The 25,210-nt window shown below is 34.5% G+C and overlaps 1 protein-coding gene across 1 annotated transcript in view; it reads right to left on the bottom strand.

Moving 5' to 3' along the window:
- GALNTL6 (polypeptide N-acetylgalactosaminyltransferase like 6) overlaps positions 1-25,210 on the bottom strand; it is a 1,159,236-nt gene that overhangs the window by 618,561 nt on the left and 515,465 nt on the right. The window contains exon 5 of the mRNA XM_072795983.1: positions 17,888-18,054. Coding sequence (XP_072652084.1) covers positions 17,888-18,054 — 167 coding nt within the window. The remainder of the gene's footprint in view (positions 1-17,887; positions 18,055-25,210) is intronic.

Below are 25,210 nucleotides of genomic sequence, written 5' to 3'. Positions count from 1 at the left end.
ATTCTCAGATATCTAGTTTGGATGGGTGATGATGTCATCAAAAGTGGAAGTGAATTTTGGTGGAAGGCATAATTAAAATGGTAGGAATTTGGACACATTGAGTTTGAAATATCTGTAAGTTATTTGGGCCTAGAAGTTGAGTAGTTTTCCGAATGTTCAAGTCAGTGTAAGAGATAAGTTTAATTGTTTAGAAAGTGGGATTTGAAATATATCCAATAAAGGGTTAATTTCCAAAATCTATAAAGAACTCATACAAATGAACAGCAAAGTAAACAAATAAAGAATGTGATTAAAAAATGGGCAGAGGAACTGAATAAACATTTTCCCAAAGAAGACATACAGATAGCCAACAGACATGTGGAAAGATACTCAACATCATTAATCTTCAGGGAAATAGAAATCAAAACCACAATGAGATATCACCTCACAACTATCAGAATGGCTAGTATTACAAACAAACAAACAAACAAGAAATAACAAGTGCTGATAAGGAATATAGAGAAAAGGGAACACTTATACACTGTTCGTGGGAATGTATAGCCACTATGGAAAACAGTATGGAGGTTTGTCAAAAAATTAAAAATAGAACTACCATATGATCCACCAATTCCACTTCTGGATATTTATATGAATAAAATGAAAACACTAGTTCGGGGAGGTATATGCACCCCAGTTTATTGCGGCATTATTTATAATAGCCAAGATATGGAAGCAACGTAATAAATAAGTCAGAGAAAGACAAATACTGTATAAATTTGGTTATATGTGGAATATAAAAACAAAAACAAAATTAAATTAAAAAAAACCCAAAACAAACAAATGAGACAAAACAGAAATAGACTCATAAGTACAGAGAACAAAGTGATTCTCAGAAGCTATGGGAGTAGGACGATGGGTGAAATAGGTGAAGGAGATTAAGAGTTACAAACTTCAGTTATAAAATAAATAAGTAACAAGGTTAAAAAAAGGCATAAAAATATAGTCAATCATATTGTAATAGCCTTGTATGGTGACCAATGGTAACTAGACTTATCATGGTGATCATTTTATAATGTATACAACTGTCAAATTACCATGTTGCACACCTGAAACTAATGTAATATTTTATGCCAACTATACTTAAATTTTAAAAAGTGGGAACTGATTAATCAAGGACAGTGCACACAATGACATGCGTTGTGAATTGTTTTACTCACAATGGTGAATGAAACCATGAGGGATCGATCACCAATGTTCAAGAATATAGAAGAGAAGTCCATGGAAAAGCCTGAGAAAGGATGATTGTAAAAGCATGCTCTGGATGAGAAGGAGGGGTACAAGCAATATCAAATGAACCAGAGAGATCCAGTACTAAATTATTATTACATAATCAAATTAGTTTATTCTGTTTTCTTAATAAAATGATTTAATTAAACAGTTTATAAATTATTTGCTTAAATCATTAGTTACTTATTAAATCCTCATATAAGGAGCTTATTGGAGTCTCTAATACTCATAATTACATTTTTTTTTTTTTAGAGAAAGAGAATGCACATATGAATGGGGGCAGGGATGGAGGGGCAGAAGGAGAGAGAGAGAGAAAAAGAATCTTAAGTCCCAACACATGGCTTAATTAATTGACTGACCCATACAGCGGCCCCTCAAAATAATGGTAGTTGTATAGCTTTCAGAATCATCTATATGAAATCATAGGTACATCAAAGGCCTATGAAGATAGTATGTTTGTTCTTTGTAAAGGTTTACAGGATCTTTCTACCACTGTGCTACAATTATTCAAAGGTAACAATTCTATGAGGATTGATGGAGGGGGTGGGTGAGGGATGGGCTAAATGGTTGGTGAGTATTAAGGAGGGTACTCATTGTGATGGTCACTGGTTATTATATGTAAGGAATGAATCACTAAATTCTACACCTGAAATTACAAAAAAAAAAAAAAAAAAGAGGAAGAAAAAAAAGCTAACAGTTTTCAAGGGAAGAAACAATTACTTGCTTAATAATTTCTAATAATCTAAAAAGCATAGATATTGATTTTTTACTCAGATTTGTTGGAGATAGAATTAGAGGTCATCTACTTCAATTCCATCCTTTGATAGCAAAAACAACAGTGGCCAGACTAATTGAGTGCTTACTTTGTACCCTTTCCAGTTCTAATCACTTTCCATGTAGAAATCCAATTTCCCATTGAGTATATGACAGGTGAGATAACTCACTTATTCATGGTTATAAAGCCAGTAAAGGTACAATTCAAACCTAAGATGATGCCTGAATAACCTACTCAACCACCACCACTCATGACACAGACAGAAAGGCAGAGTCATTGGCTGATATGTCTAACGGGTTTTCAGAACTAAACATGACTCAGGGTCCCTTCCTCAAACACGCCGCCCCATTTTCTGCCCCTTATGACTCACTGTTAATAACGGATTTTCAGTATTTTCATATTTCAGACACCAAAATGAGAAACATGCTGATATACATTATGCAATATCTTGGCCAAAGCTTATCCTGGGTTCAATTTTGGCCAAGTGTAGCACCATAACCCATAAGCATTTTCTTAATCCTACCAGGTATGAAGCCCAGCATTAATGTGAGGTATTGTGGCATTTTTTTTTTCCACTGAGCACATTGGACTTCAGCAACCTTGAAGATTTTCCCTGATCTTAAAATGGAAAGCAGCTTAAAGAATTTGAGAAGATTATTTGCTGTATCTATTACTAGTGATGCCTTATAATGTCTCTTACCAGGAAAGTGATTTAATCTTACTAAATCATCAGAAACACACTTGACCAGGCCACTTGGGTAGCTTAGTGATTGACCATCTGCCTTTGGCTCAGGGTGTGATCAAGGGGTCCTGGGATTGAGTTCCACAGGGGGCTCCCCCACGGGGAATCTGCTTCTCCCTCTGCCTGTGTCTCATAAATAAATAAATAAAATATTAAGAAAAAAGAAATACTCTCGACCTACAGTGCCAATGGCTTTAAGTTTAACATAAAGCATTACTTATTTTGGATTATAAACTAAGACAGTTTTTCTTAAGATTATCAGAGTGGGTTACCTTTTTAAATTCTGAAATAGATAAAAACAAATTCTAGATATACTAAGTGGCCATCATTTCCAAATCTTGAAACATGTTTGGCATGATACATTCATTTGCTGTGCTATTTAACATACTGCCCTTGATCATCTGGCATTGATACATTAAACCACAGAGTATGTTCATTCCGTTCAATTACAAGGAAAAAAGGAGGAAGAAAATTAGGCTATGGGCTGAAGAAATGCAATGCAGGTTTCTATACAGGACTTGACAGTAAATAACTCTGACCTGCAAGAGAATTCAGTCTTTGACACCTGAACTTTAACTGCATTCTTTTTTAAAATTTTATTTAAATTCAATTAATTAATATATAATGTATTATTGGTTTCAGAGGTAGAAGTCAGTGATTCATCAGTCTTATATAACACTCAGTGCTCATTACATCACATGCCTTCCTTAACGTCTACACCCAGTTACCCCATCCCTTCCACTCCCCTCCCCTCCATCGACCCTCACTTTGTTTCCTATGATTAAGAGTCTCCTATGGTGGGACACCTGGGTGGCTCAGCGGTTGAGCATCTGATTTCGACTCAGGGCATGATCCTAGGATCTGGGATCAAGTCCCACATTGGGCTCCCTGCGAGGAGCCTGCTTCTCCCTCTGCCTATGTCTCTGCCTCTCTCTCTGTGCCTGTCTCTCATGAATAAATAAACAATTTTTTTTTAGAAAAAAAAGAGAGTCTCTTATGGTTTGTCTCCCTCTCTGATTTCAACTTCTTTTATTTTATCCTCTCTTCCCCTATGATCCTCTGCTCTGTTCTTAACTTCCACATATGAGTGAGATCATATGACAGTTCTCTTTCTCTGATTCACTTATTTCACTTAGCATAATATCCTCTGGTTCCATTCATATCATTGCAAATGGCAAGATTTCATTTTTTTGATGGCTGAGTAGTAGTCTATTATATATGTAAACCACATCTTCTTTATTCATTCTTTTTTTTTTTAAGATTTTATTTATTTATTCATGAGAGACAGAGAGAGAGATAGAGGCAGAGACACAGGCAGAGAAAGAAGCAGGCCCCATGTAGGGAGCCCGACATGGGACTTGATCCCAGGTCTCCAGGATCACACCCTGGGCCGAAGGCAGGCACCAAACCGCTGAGCCACCCGGGCTGCCCTATTCATTCATCTTTTGATGGACATCTGGGCTCTTTCCATATTGTGGATATTGGTGTTATAAACATTGGGGTGCAGGTGCCCCTTTGGATCACTACATTTGTATCTTTAGGGTAAATATCCAGTAATGCAATTGCTGGGTCATAGTGTAGCTCTATTTTCAATTTTTTGAGGAACCTCCATACTCTCTTCCAAAGTGGCTGCATCAGCTTGCATTCCCACCGATAGTTTAAGACGGTTCCCCTTTATCAGCATTCTGGCCAACATCTATCACTTCCTGACTTGTTAATTTTAACCATTCTGACCACTGTGAGATCAGAATCACAACGAGGTATTTCACTGTGGTTTTGATTTGTATTTCTCTAATACCAAGTGATGTTGAACTTTTTTTCATGTGTCTATTGGCCATTTGTATGTCTTCTTTGGAGAAATGTCTGTTCATGTCTTCTGCCCATTTCTTGATTGGATTATTTGTTCTTTTGGTGTTGAGTTTGGTAAGTTCTTTATAGATTTTGGATACTAGCCCTTTATCTGGTGTGTCATTTGCAAATATCTTCTCTCATTCTGTAGGTTGGTTTTGGTTTTGTCAACTGTTTCCTTTGCTGTGCAAGAGTTTTTATCTTGATGAAGTCTCAATAGTTCATCTGCCTTTCTTTCCCTTGCCTTTGGAGATGTGTCTAGTAAGAAGTTGCTATGGCTAAGGTCAAAGATGTTGCCGCCTGTGTTCTCCTCTAGCATTTGGATGTATTTATTCCTTTCTCTCACATTTAGGTCTTTCACTCATTTTGAGTCCATTTTTGTGTATAGTGTGAGGAAATGACTCAGTTTCATTATTCTGAATGTGGCTATCCAATTTTCCCAACACCATCTGTTGAAAAGACTGTCTTTTTTTCCATTGGATATTCTTTCCTACTTTGTCAAAGAATAGATGACCATAGAATTGAAGATCCATTTCTGGGTTCTCTATTTGTTCCACTGATCTATATGTCTGTTTTTGTGCCAATACCATACTGTCTTGATGTTTACAGCTTTATAATAGAGTTTGAAGTCTGGAAATGTGATGCCACTAGGCTTTGTTTTCTTTTTCAACAATTCTTTGGCTATTCAGGATCTCCTTTGGTTCCATACAAATTTTAGGATTATTAGCTCCAACTCTGTGAAATTGAGCTGCGTTCTTTCACACATCAGATTTGCCTTCGCCTAGATGGACAGTCTTATAAATAGAATTGCATTTTAATTGGGTGTCCACTGCTATTTTCTTGCAAATTCTGCCTACCAGTAATATCCCAGTTTCTTTCAAGAACAGCATGACCACAAACAGTTCTGAAGTAGGTCATTCAGTCAAGTGTAGTCATCTTTCTCTCTGATTTAAGTCCTTTCCTTTTCCTGTCCTAAGCAAAGTCTACCCCGTGATTTCCTTGTGCTTGGTGATTAAATTATAGAAATTAGTCATCAATTCCCTGATCACTAGTAAATGTCGACTTATTATAACTCAGCAAAAATGCTATTCATTTAGGAGGAGCAAGTCATCTGTACCTACAAATTAAAAGAGTTGGCAGGAGCTCCTTTAAAATTATGATTTACTATACAGAATATAGGATACTTTGAAATCTGTCATGTCACTGTAGATGAAAATGGAGTTGCCTAGATATCATATGGCTAAAATCAAGGTAGTCGTCACTAAGGGGACCTTATTTATTGGTACCATAGGCCAACTGTAAGAAAGCACTCCCAGGGATGCCTGGGTGGGTCAGCAGTTTAGTGCCTGCCTCAGCCCAGGGTGTGATCCTGGAGACCTGGGATCGAGTCCCACATCGGGCTTCCTGCATGGAGCCTGCTTCTCCCTCTGCCTATGTCTCTGCCTCTCTCTCTGTGTCTCTTATGAATAAATAATTTTTTAAAAAAGTATTTGTATGAAAGCATAAGAAAAATGAATACACATTAGAATATATACATCATTTATGAGCTTATAGCTTTTAATATCTCCATTTTAGCTTATTGCCTGCTGCTTAGAAGCTGTGGATATTTAAATATAGACTTGGATCTTGGGGATTATATATCCCTGACTCTGTTTGTCAGTATGACTTCTTTTGATTCATAAATCTTTCTGCCATGAGGGACCTATTTGGTTTTAGAAGATGATCATGTCATTTATGGTCATAGGTGATTCATCAGGACTGCCATACCTTTTGGCTCTTTTTAGGGCTCCATAATGATGCATAGGGATCTTGAGTAAGGGACAACACACAAGATTAGCTATGAAGAACAGTATGTCAGAGATTCCTAGAAGCTTACCATACCACTGAAAATCATCTTGCTAGGACATCTTTTGGACTCAGCTTGATTTCCATTTCAGTGGAGGCAACTCCCATGCATGGTTCCCTTTTCAACAGAGAAGTATGATTAAGGTGCACATATAGGCTGCTTGGTGTCAGCAATCTGGGGTTATCTCCAATGTTTGTAAGTAAGAGTGGTGTATGAAAGCGATATGTCCTGTACCTGTATCCAATGATTCATTGGGTCTCACAGCATCTTATATTCAGGTCACTCCTGTTGGAGAAGGAAGTCCCAGTTCTAATAGAAGGGAATCTGAACTTGGAAGTCATACATCCCACTGGGTAATGTTTGACTAATATTTAATAAACTTGTGCTGACTCATAGTACTTAATATATATCTTATTACTTAAAGCATATTGCTGCAATTACTTTAAATTTTTTTCCAAAGATCAAAAACAAGTGCACTGAACTTCAGAAACTGAAATTTGTCTTTTTTGTACATATATACATTTTTTTGTCTGACTCGTGTCTTGGGCAGTTATTCCCTTCATCATTATTTCATGAAGATTATTCATGGTTAAATGATAAATGTTGCAATTAATTGAGCATGTAACAATGGTTTAGATCTTTAAGTATGAACATATTTGAAACAGTCATGGATTATTCTGCTATCTCCTCTCTATATAGGGTGACTTATTTTTCCTACCCTTTCCAGTTTAGAGACAGGTTTTCTTGAAAGTGGGGAGTGGGAGGGGGAAGCAGTGAAATTATGTCTTGTTTCTGTAATCTCTTCTCATAACTAACCCTTTCTAAGGTTCCAAGGCCTGCAGGTGGCAGAGTTGAAACTTGAATTCAAGACTGTTTATAACACCTAAATTCTTAACTACTCACTATATTTCTAGCTATCCTGAGAGTCTATAAATTTACAATACTCAGTAGTGTAAAATAAATAATAAGTACTTCCTTTTCTTCATAGTCTTTAATTTATTTTCTAAGAAGCAGTGAGTGTTTCAACTTGGCAAAACCAGAAAGAAAATGTAACCTATCTGAAAAAAAAAAAATCAATTGCTTAACTTTTATTTAAAACCCCAAATGTATCCCCATTAAGTTGGAAATGGCCTTAATATTCCTACAGAAACAGATGCAGAAGTTAAAATTATAAGTTAGAGAGCTAGAATTTATTCAATATATAAAATTCAGCTTTCTTTTTTTCATTGCCCACTCTAGCATTGAGGTCAGGGTTTTCTGTTCTGTGAGGAAGTCATTAGTTTTTCAAAACACACACATATGTATGTATACACACACACACACACACATATATATGTATATACATACACATTCATACACATTCTGTATAGATCTCTTCACCAGGTTTTAGGAGATAAAGTGGGGGAAGAAAAATAAATTATATTTATCCAATAAGTGTCCAATTCAATGGCAGGTATTTGCTAAGTCATGTTTCCCTTCCTCCTCCTAGCTCCCCAGCCTAGCTTCTCTCTTTCCTAGAAAAACTCTCATCTTTTGGGGACATTTTGCACTAGGCAAATCTTGCAAGTATCTTGGCTTCTACATAGTGAAGCAACTTTGTTAGGCTACCTAACTTTGTAATGATACATCCAGAATAAGATACAATCTGATGACCTACAGGAGGCCAGCCTAAAACCCATTCCCTTATCTCAATAAATTCTACTTTACATCAGCCTATGAAGCTACATGAAACACATATATGTTTTACGACCCATTTGACTACTCTGTGAGACTTTCAGAATGTTAGAAACACTGTTTTCTCCAGGAGGAAAGTTCTGATTGGCCCCCTGTAGGCCTAGAAGGCCATTATGCAAACTGGAATTTGTATGTTCAAGAATTCTCATGAATTCTCCGTTCCAATACTTGTGTGTACACAGTAAAGTGATGATTTCTATTATGATCCTGATCCTAAGGCAAAAAAAAAGGGGGGGAGGTAATAAATTATATTCAATTATCTAGAGTGTCTACATAATTGTAGTACAGTTTTATTAAATTAAAGATAGTTATCAGAATGGTTCTGTGGAGGCCGAGAAAATTAAGGCCATTCCACCTTAAGTTCAGCATTAACACAAGTACAGCCATCTCAGGCCCCTGTGAATAAGAGCTGAACTTTACCTTACTTCAGTTAAGCCCCATATTAGAATGAGAACAGAGCTCAAGCCAGTGGCAGGAAGTCCCATATCATATGAGAACAGAGCTTAATGCCCTTGAAAGCTCCATATCAGAATGTAAACAGAACTTGAGAAATTCCTCCACCCCTTCTGAAAGTCCCTTAGACCAGTCCATAAAACTAGGCTGGAACCCACCTCAAGGTCCAAGTCCCTGCTCTGCTGTCTCGGGTATACTTGGACCCAAGCTCGAGCTTGTAATAAACCCTTGTGTGTTTGCATCGGTGTCAGCTCCTTGGTGGTTTCTCGGATACGTAATCTTGGGCACAACAGTTCCAGTTTCTCAGAATTAGATGTCTGAGAAAACTACAGAGGAGAGAAAACCTGTATAGCTAAGCACAAAATTCATACATATTAATTTTGTCTAGCATTTATATAAGCATATAATATTGACCTAGTGTGTGATGCAGGAGGTCATCCTTCTGAGTCTTCATTCATTTATCTATAAAATGTTATGAACGTACCATGTCAGTTACAAATTCCTTCATCTCAAAGATCCTATCATTCTAATGTGGAATTGTTCCTCAGCTGATATAAAACATTTAATATTTATTAGAATTTGTTTCATAAACACACATGCATTTGATGTTTAAAATCTGTCAACTTATCAAAGACCTTGACTGATGAGAGAGATTAATAATTTTCTAAGCAAATGTTATAATTAAAAATAAAGGAGTGTGAAAAGGAGTAAAGGAAACCTCATTTAGAATGGAATCAAACACCCTCAGAGGGAGAGCTGTCATGAACACATCTTTGGTTGAAGGTTGCATAACCAGTAGGAAGAAGAAACGTAATAGTGAAAGGGAAAATAAGGGAAGGGAGAAGAAATGTGTGGGAAATATCAGAAACGGAGACAGAACGTAAAGACTGCTAACTCTGGGAACCGAACTAGGGGTGGTAGAAGGGGAGGAGGGCGGGGGGTGGGAGTGAATGGGTGACGGGCACTGGGTGTTATTCTGTATGTTAGTAAATTGAACACCAATAAAAAAAAAAAAAAAAAAAAAAAAGAATTCTCTTGACAAGGGAGCACATTTGTCACATAGGAATTTCATTTCTGGTTTTTTTTTTTTTTTTTTTTTTTTCATTTCTGGTTTTTAAGAAAAAGAAGGAGTATCTCTAAATGCTCCAGCAACAGCACAAAAATCACCACTTGCAGCCAATGAGAAACCACTACGACCCCAAATTCTTGTTTTTATCCAATAAACTTTTGTTTAAAACAACCCACCTCAGTTTCCTCCTAAAACCTGATAAAGGCTGACTTTTCCTTTGTCTCTTCAGTTTTTCCTATGGTTTACCATAGTTTTCCTGTCCTGAATTGCAATTCTCCTGCTATTCCCAAATAAACTCATTTTGTTAGTAAAGCAACTGGCTATTTTATTTTTAAGGTTGACAGGAGAAAATATTTGTGTTTTTTGCATTGCATCAATGCAGTCTTTTTTTTTAAATTAAGAGCAGATGGATATTTAGATATCAAAAAGAGCTAGTTGAAATATTGAACACTGTATTATTAAAACTCATCAGCTGAAGTTTGCTGACAAGAGAAATAATCATAAAACATAACCTTTTATTTCATCAGAGAAAGTTATGTCTGCCCAAGATCTGAAGCCCAACATCCATAAAATGGTTTCATACAAGTGACATCCTACTCAAAACAGCTGTCTGCAAGGAAAATAAATGGGATTTAACCTGCCATAAAATGAATTGCACAATTTATTTTTCTTGAGGAAGTCATGCCTTTGTGACATCGGTGAGCTGTAACAGTTTGCTTTGAAAAGAAGCATCTCTTTCTATGCCAAACCCATATTAATTCAACCATGTGGAGTTTTCTTCCCAAAAAAGCAGATGGACTTGTTCACTACTTGATGATGGAAGTTACCAGCCTTCACCTTTAAAATCACTGATTTCAAACATGAGCCCTAAATAATTGTTCAATCCAAAGATAGGTTGGTTATTAAGATGATTGGTTATTAAGGATGAAATATGTAAAAATTGTCACTCAGCCACTTAATGTCCTACAAAAAATGACAATTTCATATGCTTCAAACTAATATTTAAGAAGAAAACAAAACTGCAAGAGAACAAAATGATAGAAACATGACAGGTAGCTGAGATTTATCATCTCTTTGAAATAAAAATATTTTTAAAAAAGGCCTAAGGGGAGACTCAGAAAGCAACTACAAGTATTTACAAGCCCCAAATTGGCTAACTACTCTATAACGGCATTTTACAAGACATCTCACAATATAAATATGGTATGGTATGGTATGGCATGGTATGGTATGGTATGGAGAACCGTGGTTTTAATTTGTTTATTTCATTCATTTAAGTATACAAAATATTTTTTAATGACAAAGGAAAAGAAAGCAGTAACAAAATTTTCAACTGTAAAATTTGTTCTAATATTATATGAGATCTCTAGCATACAGTGCAACCAAGCAATGAAACTTAGGTCATACCTTTTCATTCTATTATACATAGTCCAAAATACTTGTTTTTTTGTGCTCAAAATTAATGTCGAAACATTTCATTCTGATGACTATGCTCTCGCACACTATATTCTCACATTCTACAGCAGAACATTTTTAAATAGCTTTTGTTAAAACTAACTACATAAAGTATCTATTTGAATGGGAGTTTCCACAAGCACACCTGTGTAAATTAAATATAAATCCTGCTAAAACTGAAATTAATTTAATCAAATTTAGGTTTAATCATTACTTTCTTTAGAGGACAGAAAGATAGAATTCCCATATGAATCTTTTGCTGTGTTCTGAACCTACCAGGGCCAGTGCTGTAAAGGCTAATTCATAAAACAGTTCATTAAGAATAACATATGCCTTTAGAGAATCTCAAAGTCCTCTATTTTAATTTGTAATAGGCACCTACTTAATATAGGCTTCTACTAGAATAAATAAAGGATTCTAGTAGTATCAGGAGAACTGTGAATCTGTGTATAATCCTCAGTTACATTCCTAAAAACTGGAGAGATCATTCACATTTGCAGTATAGAAGAAAAAGGACACGACAAAATGCTACTTTAAACATTAAGGCTCAAGAAAAATACATAAATCCCATTAGCTTTGTCGGATGCACTGTTTACGTAGACATGTACACCATGTGAAATTGGATTTTTAATTTAAAAGTAGAGATAGAAATCCCCAAAATGCCTTGCCTTTTGAGATAGATTCTATCAAAGCACATTCTGCCACTGATGGGCAACACTCATATTTTATGAGTACAAAATGATTCTTCTACGAGTTAATTTTGTATTTTGTAACTTCCAAAACTTACTCTTGTAGGTTATAGGCTCATTTTCCTCTGACCTTGAGAACACATTACTGCTTTACATTCATATTTATGACCCTAGGATATGGTGCCACTCTGTGTTTTGACTCCCTTTCAACCACAGATGCTAAACTAATTGGTAAAATGGAACTATTTTATTAAAACTATACATTTCACCATAATGCAACATGATATCCAAACTTATCAACCGAAATCAGAATAGCGTTCTTTGAAGTCTTTAGCAAGTGATGCTGAATTTCTAAATAAAAAAATATACAGTTGTATTTTACATTTTCTTAATTCCTGCCACTTATTAGTGTTTAATATTGTATTTTTAAAGTACAATTATCCTTACAATTTAAAACATAAATATTAAATCTGCACAATTACAAGAGTCGTCACAGTGATTCACTCTCAATAAATCTGAGACATAAAAATTGCGTGTCTCATAGTCTAGTGGAGTATCTGATGGAATACCAGCACTAAAACATTTTTGTTGACTGTCATCTCAGAATCTTTATATGCACTTTAGTGTTAGTATTTTATCATATAAAATAGAAATGCACTACCATTCTTTATCTATTTTATGACCTTTTCACACTGATGATATCTTCCAACTTCGAACAGTTGTAAAACATGTGCTAACTGATTTGTCGGCTTATGGAAACTTTCCTTAATGTACACTTGGAGACTACTTGAGTAAAATAGAATCAAATTCAAGACTCATCATTACCATTTGTGATGTAATTTAAAATATTCCCACCATTGTAAAGATGAATAAACACTTTCAACGATGTAAGGAATTGGAGATTTTTATGGTAATATGGATCTTTAAAGAAATTGCTGTGCTATTGGTTGATAATATATATTTTTCCATATAAATATTTCTATATATATTATAGGTATATAGATATATATTTCTTTTCCACACCCTGAACTTAGCGTGGAAATCATTGAATGATTCCAAAGCAAAATAGACTTATAAAATGTTAGAAAAGGGAGAAAAATTTACAGGAGAGGGAATAATGGTGATAACCTAAACATAGAGTGCTATAAAATGAATTCATCAGAAGGCAGAGCAAATGTCTATGAATCTATGGAAATGCTAAAATCTGTCAAAGAAATGTAATAATAAATGTAAAATTAATATCTAAAATATTGTAGAGATAATACTGTAGGATTTCCATCCCAGCCTTTCCTTACAGATTTATGAATCTAATATCAACTGCACACTAAACAATAAAACCAAGTAGGAACATGTATTTACAACAATATACACAAAAAACAGGAAATTTTCTAAATTATGCTACTTATGCATATTATTCATATTATTCATTACTCATATTACTTCGACCCCAATTTTGAAATACATGAAAGTTATTCTGAAACTTTGATTTACATAAAAATTATACAAAGATCATGTTGAAATAAAGATTCTGATACACCTGGATGGGGCCCGAGATTCTGCATTTCTAATAACCTTCAATGTGGTTCTGCTGCTGCTGGTCCGTGAACTACCCAATAAGTAATAAGGACTTATGCTGTTGGCAGAAAAGTACACTGGGTTTCTTCAAAGTTGCTTCTTTGCTGGGTTGGGATGACGGTTTCTAGTCCCTGATTTTCCCCCTAACTTGTACATGCAGCATAATAGTTCTTTTTGAACTTGAAATACTCCACTCCTAGCTTTCTTAACCAGGGGGTTTGGAACTAGCAGGAACAAGAGGGAGTGAGTCTGTGTGCACCTGTCTTGGGCGTGCAGAGCTGTACCTCCATACTTCCTTCAACAGAAGGGTGTCAGCAGCTCTTCTGGGACTAGCCTAAGGTGAACTTGCATTCATCTAAACGCACAAAGTTTAGAGAATTGTCAGGTTCAAATATGCCCTATCTCTGAGGTTAAGCCCCAGCTTATTTCACACATTTCAACATTTTCCATGTGGATGCTGTTAAGGTTGTCTGGAATTTGGAGATAAGCCCAGGATTAGTCCTGCTTTAAAGTCATCATGAAGCCTCGTTACAGGCCTCAAGTTAAGTTGTTAAATGTATTTCTGAGAGCTTGCTGGGGGAAAAAATAATCACATTCACTAACTTTGGTAAGCTTTGGATAGCAAAAACATAGTGTTGTTGTTGAAAACTTACCTGCAGGCCCATACTGTCATGTTTCTGGAGACAGAGGGCTTATGATAGGAGGCTAAAACAACATTCTGTTTACTGAGCCTAAAACAACATTCTGTTTACTGAGCCTGCTTTAGGAAGAATATCTAAACTGAGAACTGCTGGAGATGGCATGCACCTGTTTTTGTTTTGTTTTGTTTTGTATTTGATAACTGGGTCAACCCTATTCAAGAAGATTTTTAAAAATCACTTTGTAATATTTAAAATTATTCTATAATTATAAAATATTTTAGTATTTTTTTCTCTATTGCTATGAAAACAACTACTACAGAATTTGACGATTACTAGAGGGCTTACATTATTTGGAACCCTGAATTCCAAGTGATATTCAACTTGTGCTACTAAGATAGCTAACATGTTGGTTCTTCTTTTTTTTTCTTTTTTCTTTGCACATGTAGCTATTCTATTGACCTAAAGGACATAAAATATAAGGCAATAATATTTGATTAAGCCTTGTCAAAACTGTATTGCCTTTGGCCAAAGGACATTGCAGAATATCCAGAAAAGCTATAATGCAAAGGTGTTTAAATGTACAGACTTGAAATTAGAATGTATTTCTAAAAATAAATATAAAGTATAAAATTTCAGACATATAATTTCTTAAAGGAAGCCAAAAACCCATATCTTCCTGTACTTTAAATTTTGTCTGGCCTACTTAGTTTGATTTTTAAAGAACTGGTGAAAAAGGCCCTACATGTTGCAGGCTTACAATTTCTGGGTTGTCCAAAAAATGTATAAATACACTTTAAAATATATTAACTTTTAACAGCATGTGTAGAGATAATATCATAATAAAAAGAAGCAGCAAAATCGTCTTTGTCTTAGAGGCTCTGTAAACAAGAGATGTCCTAAGATACCTTCCTTCTCTTATAAGGGAGAAAATAAACTTAAAAGGAATTTTGATAAATACTCATGTAAGGCTCCTCATGTAACATAAGTAGGTAACGTGATCTTTTTATTCTCCTTTTGATGAACCTTTAGAATGTAATTTTTCTTCCATATCTGTAGTAAGTTACTTACCTAATGGTAGAATTTGATTTTTTTTAATGTTAAAGCAAACTTAACTTTTCTAACATGCTATAAATTACTACAATTTGTCCTCACATGCCCTCTGCCTTCTTTTGCTTCTGGAGACAATAAATGATAGATAGATAGATAGATAGATAGATAGATAGATAGATAGATAGATTAGATAGATAGATAGATAGATAGATAGATAGATAGATAGATAGATAGATATTCTTGTGGAATAGATTTTATTAAATTGAGAGGATCCTCACAAAGAAGTATAGACACTCTTTATTATAGCAGCAGGGGAATATTTGATGACTAGAAATCAATTTTTGAGAGAAATTACTCTCCTTTACAGGTGTACAATTCATTCAACCATTCAAGTCAGCTCTCCATCCTGACCTCTTTACAAGAAGTTACTTAGATAACTAAAAACTATCTTCACTTTGATTAAAAAAAATCTGAGAAATAGAATTCGTTAACCTGACATCATATAGTTAATAGTTGGTGTTGGAATTCTAACTTGTGTTTTTCATGTTAACCTTCTGTATTTCTCATAATTCAGGAAGGAGGATTGAATTAGGTCCACCTAACCCCCATATTTTGTCAGATGAGATTTTTTAATATGAAATAAAAATTTGGAAGAATAATCTTTCTTATTCAATGCAACTTTTGAATTATGACATATTCTAAAAGATTACAGAAGTATTTTATCACATTTTTCTTGCAAAGCTTATTTTTCCATATATCAAGAGTTTAACATAATTAAAATTAATATTCAAAATATTTTAACCTTTTGAAAGTTTAATGTTCATAAAATAATACTTTCAACTTGATAGTTCATAGGAATACAATCTCTAAATTAAAGATATACTAAAACATTAAAAATAATTGTTATCCTTAAAAATGCCCAATAGAAAAGTCAAAATCACCATTACTATCCCAAATAATCCTTTTTTCTTTGTTGTACTTCTGTTACACTAATTACATTGACAGTCTTCTGTCACTTCCCATGTAACATATGCAGAAGGATAGTCCATCAAAATTGTCACTGTACAAAAGATGACAATGATTTTATGTCAAGACAAATGTAGATGCCACTACTTTCTCCCTCTTTAAAGTTGTTCAAGTGAAAAATGTCTCTGAGAAAATTTCGGCAAAAAAATGCTCTGTAAGCCACAATTTTCTGCTACCAAGTGTTTCCTACTATATTATCTGTAGGTCAAAAGTCTGCTGTTAATTATGTAGAAAATGCTCCACAGAACATTTCTCTTAGTAGCAATCAACCACAAAAGACCATCTATTTGGTGATGTGCAGCTCCAGATCTTTACTTCCTCTTTTCATTCTTTTATTTAAAAGCAAAGTTTAAAGTTTTAGCTTTAACGCATTAAATATGTATTTTTAGTCTGAGGTATAGTGATTACTTTGAAATAAGTAGCCTCAATTAGAATAGAACAGAAATCAATGTGTTATTTAAATAAATTTGTAAGTAATAAATTCCAGCATTAGATACTGGATGCATTATTGGGTAGTATTAAGTGCATATCTACCTAAGCAACACTATTTGCCTTTACCTAAGGCAAAAACTATTTGAAATCAACCTAAATTACCAACTTGGTAGTTTGTTATTTTAATGAAATGTTAGACAACCTAATTCTGGTCATACAAATTTCAAAACATGTTAATTTCATGTAAACTATGAAGTATTTGAAGTATATCATTAAAGTCTGGGACTCAGTTAAAGAAAACTTAATATTAACACACTGAACAGTTTTACTTTTATAGAATTTTTGAGAGTATGAAGAAACTGACATTTTTGTTGCAAATGAGATTTTCAAAACTTCAGTTAACCCATTTGAGTTCAAGATGCAAAAGGATAACATGCAATTAAACTCTTTTACTGCCATTCTCTCTTACAGAAATACAGTATAGTTAAGCAGAGCTCCTTCATGCAATAAAATATAAGGTAGAACATTGCATTCCCAAACAGATGAACATCAATAGAAAAGGTTTCCTCCTGTTCACTCACATCAGCCAAAAGAGAGAAGCTTAACTTTCCATACAGTATTAACAATTCTCACATTCAGAACAAAGGTGATTAATGAAGCCCTAATCTCAGGAAACTTTCTATGATTTTATTTCCCTGTCTTATAAACCGTATCATGTTTTTCAGAATGGTAGAAATATTAAAGCTTCTGTCAAATTTTCTGATACTGGACTTTTTTGGTTCTTGTTCAGATAGGGAAAATAGTTGGAATTGCTAAGTAAAAATATTTGTGTTATTTACAATTTCTGGTATTTATGAAGTAACACAAGCACAACCTAGAGATAGATCATACAGGCAAATAATAGAGCAGATGCCTTTCAGAAACAGGAACAGATTTTGTAAATCTACTGGAATATTTCCCTATTCATATGTACTTACAATAACATATTTTACAATGTTTGTCCTGAAGCTGAAAGAACTTGAGGCATTTTGCCAACACCTGTCTAATTTACAACAGAAGTGTAATGCAAATGTCTTATAGTTTCCCAAACAACACCAATACCTTCTCATTCATTTCTTTTACATTTGGCCAACATTTTATGAAAGCACAACATAGGCAAAACTTCATAATCACCCTCCAGATAGAATCAGAAAGAAACATCAAAATAATTTTCCAATTTTTTTTAAGCCAGTGATGATTATGTAGGTAATAACAGAATTAAGTAAAATATATTAACTGTATCTTACCTCTATCACTGAAGTCATCTACTAGGATGATTTCTGCTATCAGACTCTCCGGAGTTCGGTTAATTATACTGTGGATAGTACGCAGGAGTGAAGTCCAACCTTCATTATGAAATGGGATAATAATGCTGGTGTTTGGCAGCCTTTCCAGGTACATCTTGTGCTTACAACTAGAGATGATAGAGGAGGAAAAAAAGCAATATCAAATGCAAAATGATAATATATCTTTTACTGCTCTTTACTCACCGTTATCAAACATCTGTGAAAACTAGACTTTGTCTAATACTTTTCCAATCAGAGCTTGTACATCATAATAATTACTCAGTTCATTCCTGAAATTCATTAATAATCCTCTTCACATGTGCTCTTAATGAAATAATTATTTATCCTTTTTGTATCAGGAGCTCAGATATTAGGTAAGAAATGCATGGAAACATGTTATTGTTGGTATAAACTTTTCCTAATATTACTAATAATAATGAGAACAAATTTTATGAGTTAAAATTTTTTTCACTTATAACATAGTTAAGGTTTAGAGAGCTTTCCTGAGAAGTTCTAGAAATCCAACTTCTGTAATAATTACGCTCAGTTAATCAGTTTGAGTTGTGTGTTTCAATGCTGGGCGATATTTAAGCTCTATGGGGATAAACACAGTTTTACAATGAAATAAATGAAGAGGTAATCTTAAATAAGCATATACTGATACAACCACATAATAACATTACCTTAAGATCCGAACCCAGACATTATCACATTTCTAGTGGAAATTATAAGCAGAGCCCATGTTGCTTTATTCATTATGAAAAAGTCTGAGATACCAAAAAGAACGTGGGCTTTAACTTTTGGCTTAGTTAAAAGCAATTTACTATGTGTAACTGTTATTTTTGCATATTTTTTATTTATGTAATTAATTTATAAGCTGCACAAGGACAGGAATCTGGTCTCAAATCTCATTTACTTCTTAGTTCAGCAAGTTGCCCAAATTTTATTGAGGATGACAAATTCACTTGTTTGTGAAATCTTTGAGTTACTTCAAAACTAAAATAGAGTAAAATTTCAATCAATTATTAAATTCAGTGAATTTTTTGATATGAATAACTTGAAATCAAAATATAGAGTGGAACTCTAGAAATGGTTTCAATTTAAATGTAAAAACACCTAGTGCTTCAGCTTTTGCCAGGACACAGGCTACTATTTAGTCTTGATGAGGAAACAAACCACAGCATGCTTTGATGTATGTGTAGATCTACCAAGATGTATAGAAATGCACTAGAATATTCAAAACATTACTTAAAATATTTTCCCGTTCGTTTCAAGACTTTATTTCAGTATGATCTCAATAGGATATATTAAAAATTGCTGTGAATCTACAATCAAAGTCGCCTTACAGCTTGGAAAAACATGACAATGTAATTAAAGCCAACAAAACTAACTATCTTGGAAAATAAAATTAAATATTTTAAATACATATTCTGAATATACAAATATAAACACTTCCTTTTTTATTCTGTCCCTTTATTATCAGTTATTTAATTTCAGAATTTATTTGTAACAATATCTATAAAACAAGTAGACTTTGTTGCTTTTAAATATGATGAAAAGAGTTGGCAAAAGCATCAAGATTATATCATGAAATACTAGACATTAAATGCTAGAAAAAAATCTGAAATTCATTTTAGGATAACACAGAATGGCTAAAAAATTATAATAGCGTATAAAAAAGATCTGTAAGTGATTTCCGAGGAAGTATTGTGAAATAGATGCTTTTACACAGAATGCACGAGTCTGGAAAAGAGTGCTAAAGTAATTCAACATACATTGCTATAATCATGGAGACCTATTCCAACAAAGCCAAAGACCCAGATTATGGTGCTTCACTATATCAATATTTTGAACCTACTTGTGCAAACCATCATACCCAACAACGCAACTGGGAATGCAACTGATATTCCCAATAAGGCAAATTATTTTTCAAACATAAGATGAGACATTGCATATATCACTGGGTTATAAATTAAATAAGAATTGCATTCAGAGCAATCCCCTCTAAGCAATCAATAGCGATGTATGACAGCTCTATACAATCTATTCAGAAAAAAGGCAGACACAGATGCAAGACTGATCCTATGCAAATAAGGCTTTCCTGCATAAAAATGCTTTCAATAATTTCTCTCTGTGAGTTCAAACTATTACCACACATAAGATGTGAAAAGATCTCTCCTATTCATTCATTCACCTAAATTACAATGATATACGAGGGTTGATATAAGCCAGGATCCAAAATGGAGATAAAACAATGATCAAAACCTAATCCTTGACTTTAAGACATTTACAACCTAAGAGGAGAAACAGACTAGAGAGCTGGAGTTTTAAACTTAAACTGATAATGTAGAGATTTTATAGGATGTTATAGTTGCTAAGAGAGTCCCCTGAACCAGTTTGGAAAGTGTTGCAGAAATTCAAGAGCTGAAGGTGGCCAGCAAAGATAGGTTCAATATATATTTAGGAATAAACTGACATGACTTGGTAACTGTCTGGGAGAAGAAGTTTAAGGAGGACTCCCATGTTTTGGACATGGCAATTGATCTTAAGAAATGCAGACTGACTAAGCACAGCGTGAGGGGCACATCTTCAGGGGTGCAAGGCTTGGAGGTGAGGAGGGGTTCAATTCTGACCATATTTAGGTTGAAGTGTCAAATATCCTGCTGAACAAAGCAATTATATATATGGTATACTCATCTTTTTGTCTATGTATATATCTATGTGCATGTATATGTTTTTGGCTCCAGAAGAGATCTGTTTTACTGGAGGAACAGGCTTGTGAGCGATAGGCTATACTAGATGGTGCCAGTGGACCACAGTATTTCCTGAGCATTCACCAGCCCAGTATATGACAAGAGGATCCTTTATTATACCTGCAGTTCGCCAACTGAGTGCTTTCCCTCATCTTTGAACAAAAGCAGATTAGAAGTTCTGGGGGGAAATTAATGCCCCCCAGAGCATGTATCAACCAATGAAGAAGGGAAGTTGGAGAATAAACAGTCCTATGATGAGATAACTGTGAGGTATATTCTATATTGTGTACCAGTTTCCCAGAAAGACTGACCTTCGGTTGCCCACAGCGATAAGCATGTTGACAGTATATCTTGTACTGGCTTTTTTCCTTTCCATGTCTTACTTCCTCATTCAGCCTTCCTAGGTACTTTCTGAGATTCCTCCTCAAAATTACTACAGTCAAGCGCTCCTGGGTGGCTCATTTGGTTGAGCATCTGCCTTCGGCTCAGGTCATGATCCAAAAGTTCCAGGATCAAGTCCTGCATGGGGCCGGGGCGGGGCTGGGCGGGGGTGGGGTGGGGCTGCTGAATTGTGAGTCTGCTTCTCCTTCTGCCCCTCACCTCACTAGTGCTCTCTCACTCTCTCTCACTCTCTCTGTATCTCTCAAATAAATAAAATATTTAAAAAATTACTACAGTCAAATTTTTGTCTCAAGGCCTGCTTCTAAGGGAAATTGTTCTTAGACATAGGCATATAAATTATACTGTACTTGTCAAAAACAGACTTTCAATATAAAGTGATGATCAAAATTCTTTAAAAAATATTACTTCTGTTGCATTATGAGGCTTGCAATTTGTTATGCATGGAGACATTTCAATTTTTTTTAATATTTTCATGTATGTATTTTATTTCTTTCAACTTCTTAATTTCTTTCTTTTTAAAAAAGATTTTAATATTTATTTATTCATGAGAGACACACAGAGTAGGCAGAGACGCAGGCAGAGGGAGAAGCAGGCTCCTAGCAGAGCCTGATGCAGGACTCGATCCCAGGCTCACAACCTGGGCAAAGGCAGACACAACCACTGAGCTACCCAGGTGCCCCTCAACTTCTTAATTTCTGATGCTCTGCCCAGAGTCTTCCCCATGCCTAATAAAATACAGCTATCATGACTTGACACAGTGTAATATAAAAATAGCCTTATGCTAATCAGCAGATTATTAGCAATAAAGTTACCTTCTTTACATGTATGTGTATAATTTTTTTTCAATTAGACCAACATGGAAAACTCCCTAATATCTTGTGCTGATTCATTTCTCAAATATTGAAAAATCATACTTTATACATCAGACGTCTAGGTTCACATGATGGCTTTACCACTCACACCCATGTGACAAGGGGCAGGTTATTTAACTTCTGTAAGACTAATTTTCTCTCTGTGGGGCACTGCAGGGGAAAAAAATGAATAAATTCATTAAATTAAATAATTAAATTTTATTTTTAAAAAATATTATATTTATTCATTCAGAGAGAGAGAGAGGGAGAGAGGCAGAGACACAGGCAGAGGGAGAAGCAGGCTCCATGCAGGGAGCCCGAAGTGGGACTCGATCCCAGGTCTCCAGGATCACACCCCAGGCTGCAGCCGGCGCTAAACCGCCGCGCCACCGGGGCTGCCCAATAATTAAATTTTAAAAGCCCCAACAACCTTCATAATATGTTCACGAGAATTAAGTTACATAATCCATGCAAAGAACTTAGTACAGTAAGCATATCTGATAATAGCAAAGGTTTGATAAATATTACATTATTGTCATTGCTGTTATTGCTTCTTAATTGTTATTATTTTATCTGAAGTCCTCTGTGGAAGGAGGGAGGAAACTAGGAGAGACTGGGACTACATGAGGGAAAGTGAGAGACACTTAGGATGGGAAGTTGAATAAATTATGGTTTCTTCCCTTAAGGATTCACAGACCAGTAGGCAGATATATAAAATGATTTGACTCAAATGACACAAGTGACATAATAGATGGCACACAGCAATCAGAGCCCAAAGGAAATATGGCTAACTTTGTCTGAAAGAATTAGAGAAGTCTTTATAGATGAGTCTGTATGTTAAGAATAGATCATGTAGGGTCTTTAAAGTGATTCTAAGGAATCTGGACGTTAGCCTGAAGTCAACGTGAAATATTTCATATACTGTTAGTGATGAGGGAGACAGGATCATGTTTACATATTAGGGCAGGCAATGAAGAGAGCAGAGATGAGACAGAAAGATTGGAGATTGTAATAGTTTTGGCAAAAGATAATGAGGATACTGATCTAATTTTTTACTCTAAAGAAAACCAGGGTTTAATCTGATTGAATTATATTTAGTCATTCTAGTACTTAACTTGCTCCAAAGAAACCTGAATTCATTCCCAACCTCAGCCACTGGATTCTTGGAGTTGTGCTCCAAATGACTGCTTCTCAGCATTACTAGAAATATTGAAGCATATCCAGGGCTTTATTAAGAATCTGCAACCTGTATATTTTAGGCTTAATTTCAAGTCAGGTTGAGAATGGAAATATGTTAAATATGAAAACAATATGGTAATATGGAACTGTGTTGAAGAAATAAGTAAAATAAAGTCAAACACAATTTATGTGTTTATGTTACAGGTAGGTAGCAAATTTCTGAAGAGAAAATAGGGACCAATTAAAACATTTTTGCATTAAGCTTATAGGAATATGAATGAAAATTCCTGTAATTATTGCATTTCATATTGCTATGTTATTTTAAAATAAGCATTTGCATAAAATTAACTTCGAGTTTAAGAATGGCTTAGAGATGAGTCATTAAATTAAGTAAGAGATGTTACATAACATACTTTTGTTAAATAACAATTCACCTAAATGATGGAAAAACACTCTTTAAATTTTAAATGTACCAGAGAGACAAAAGAAATAGTTTAAGTTCTTTAAAAAGTTACTTGAGAGAAATGACGAATCAGGAAGGTATATTAAAAAGCTAACAAAAAATTAATCTATAAATATTTTGCTAAACCATTCTTATTAATGAAAATAAATGGAAAGTTTCTCATATTCTTCTGTTTTTCTCAAAACAAAATACACAAACATTTTCTGATATTCCCTATTAGTATTTGATAAACTGAGAGATTTAAAAATTATTTTTAATTTGCAACATTGTCTATTTTAAATATAATGTCATTCCTTTCATACTTATATTAATTTATCTTTATAATTTCATTGATTTCACACACAAAAATAAGATGTTTTTTCAACAATAGCAATAGGCCAATCAATGCATTTTAATTCAGATATATAAAATAAGTACCAGACTTATTAATGATATATGTATACATATTCATATATATACACATACATATATATATTTATAGTGCTATTTTATATTTAAAGAGTTATTTTATTACTCATGCAACCAATGTCAACATTTTTATTGTGGGCATTTAACTAAACTTGCATTTGAGGTTCTTAAAACCTTCACATTTTCCTGACCATCACCTAAACATTCTGATGTGGAGAAGAAAAGCAAAAAAAAAAAAAAAAAAGTTTCTTTACAACTTACATCCCATTGACAAGTCCTTAAGACAGGCAGAGTGACCTTTCTGTATGAACTCAACTGCTCCTATGTTAATACTTTGCTAATGGCAAAGTCAAACTTAGCTTAACATTAGCCCAACCTCCAGGATCCTGTAAGTCTCCTTTAACATAAAAAAATTCCTTTGGAAACTTCCTTTACCTCAGCCCACCCCCCAACCCCCTTCCCCCCCACCAAGATATATGTTAGCAATCATCCTGCAAGCATATGGCCTCCTGGTATATATCTGAAGTGTCTCATGACCAAGGTTTTACTAGAGATTAGTAAATGACATTTTCCTAACAACAGCTGGCCCCTCAAGGTCCTGGTAACCTTGCTTCCAAATTCCTTAGAGACTAATGCTTTCCCTAATCCCCTCTCAACTTGAAAGTATATAATCAGCCACTCCTCATGACTTTGGTGCAGCTCTTTCTGCCCATGGGTCCTGTCTCTGTGCTTTAATAGAACCACCTTTTTGCACCAAAGATGCTTCAAGAAGTCTTTCTTGGCTGTTTGCTCCAGGACCCCAACATTTTCACATTGCATTCCCTCTTAGTACCTTAGGTTGAATATTTCATTTTGGGTACACTATCAAAACACAGATTTTTAAAATTTAAACTCTTGGATTGCAAGACATGAATAAAATGTTTCAGTGAACTTTTTTGCATATTTCAATCTATAGGTCATTCCGTTAGTTTATTTAATGTATGGCTTTATTTTTTGTCTTATTGTTTGTTTTTCTATTTGCTTATATTAAATATATCAGTCAGAATGTTATGTTGTGGTCATAAACAGCCCCAAATGCCAATGGCTCCAAACAATGGCTCCATCTTTCTTGCTGCTTTATTTGTTCACCACTGTTTGGCAGGAGAGTCTCTGCTCACTGCAGTCAGTGCAGCCAACGTTTTTACCATTTTTAATCACTCTGCTAGAGGTAAATGAGAACACTCATGGG

The sequence above is a fragment of the Canis lupus genome, chromosome 24 (genome assembly GCF_048164855.1).
Source record: "Canis lupus baileyi chromosome 24, mCanLup2.hap1, whole genome shotgun sequence".
In the NCBI taxonomy this organism is placed as follows: Eukaryota; Metazoa; Chordata; class Mammalia; order Carnivora; family Canidae; genus Canis; species Canis lupus.
The sequence above is the reverse complement of the archived record's forward strand: the minus strand, read 5'-3'. Positions and strand labels throughout refer to the sequence as shown.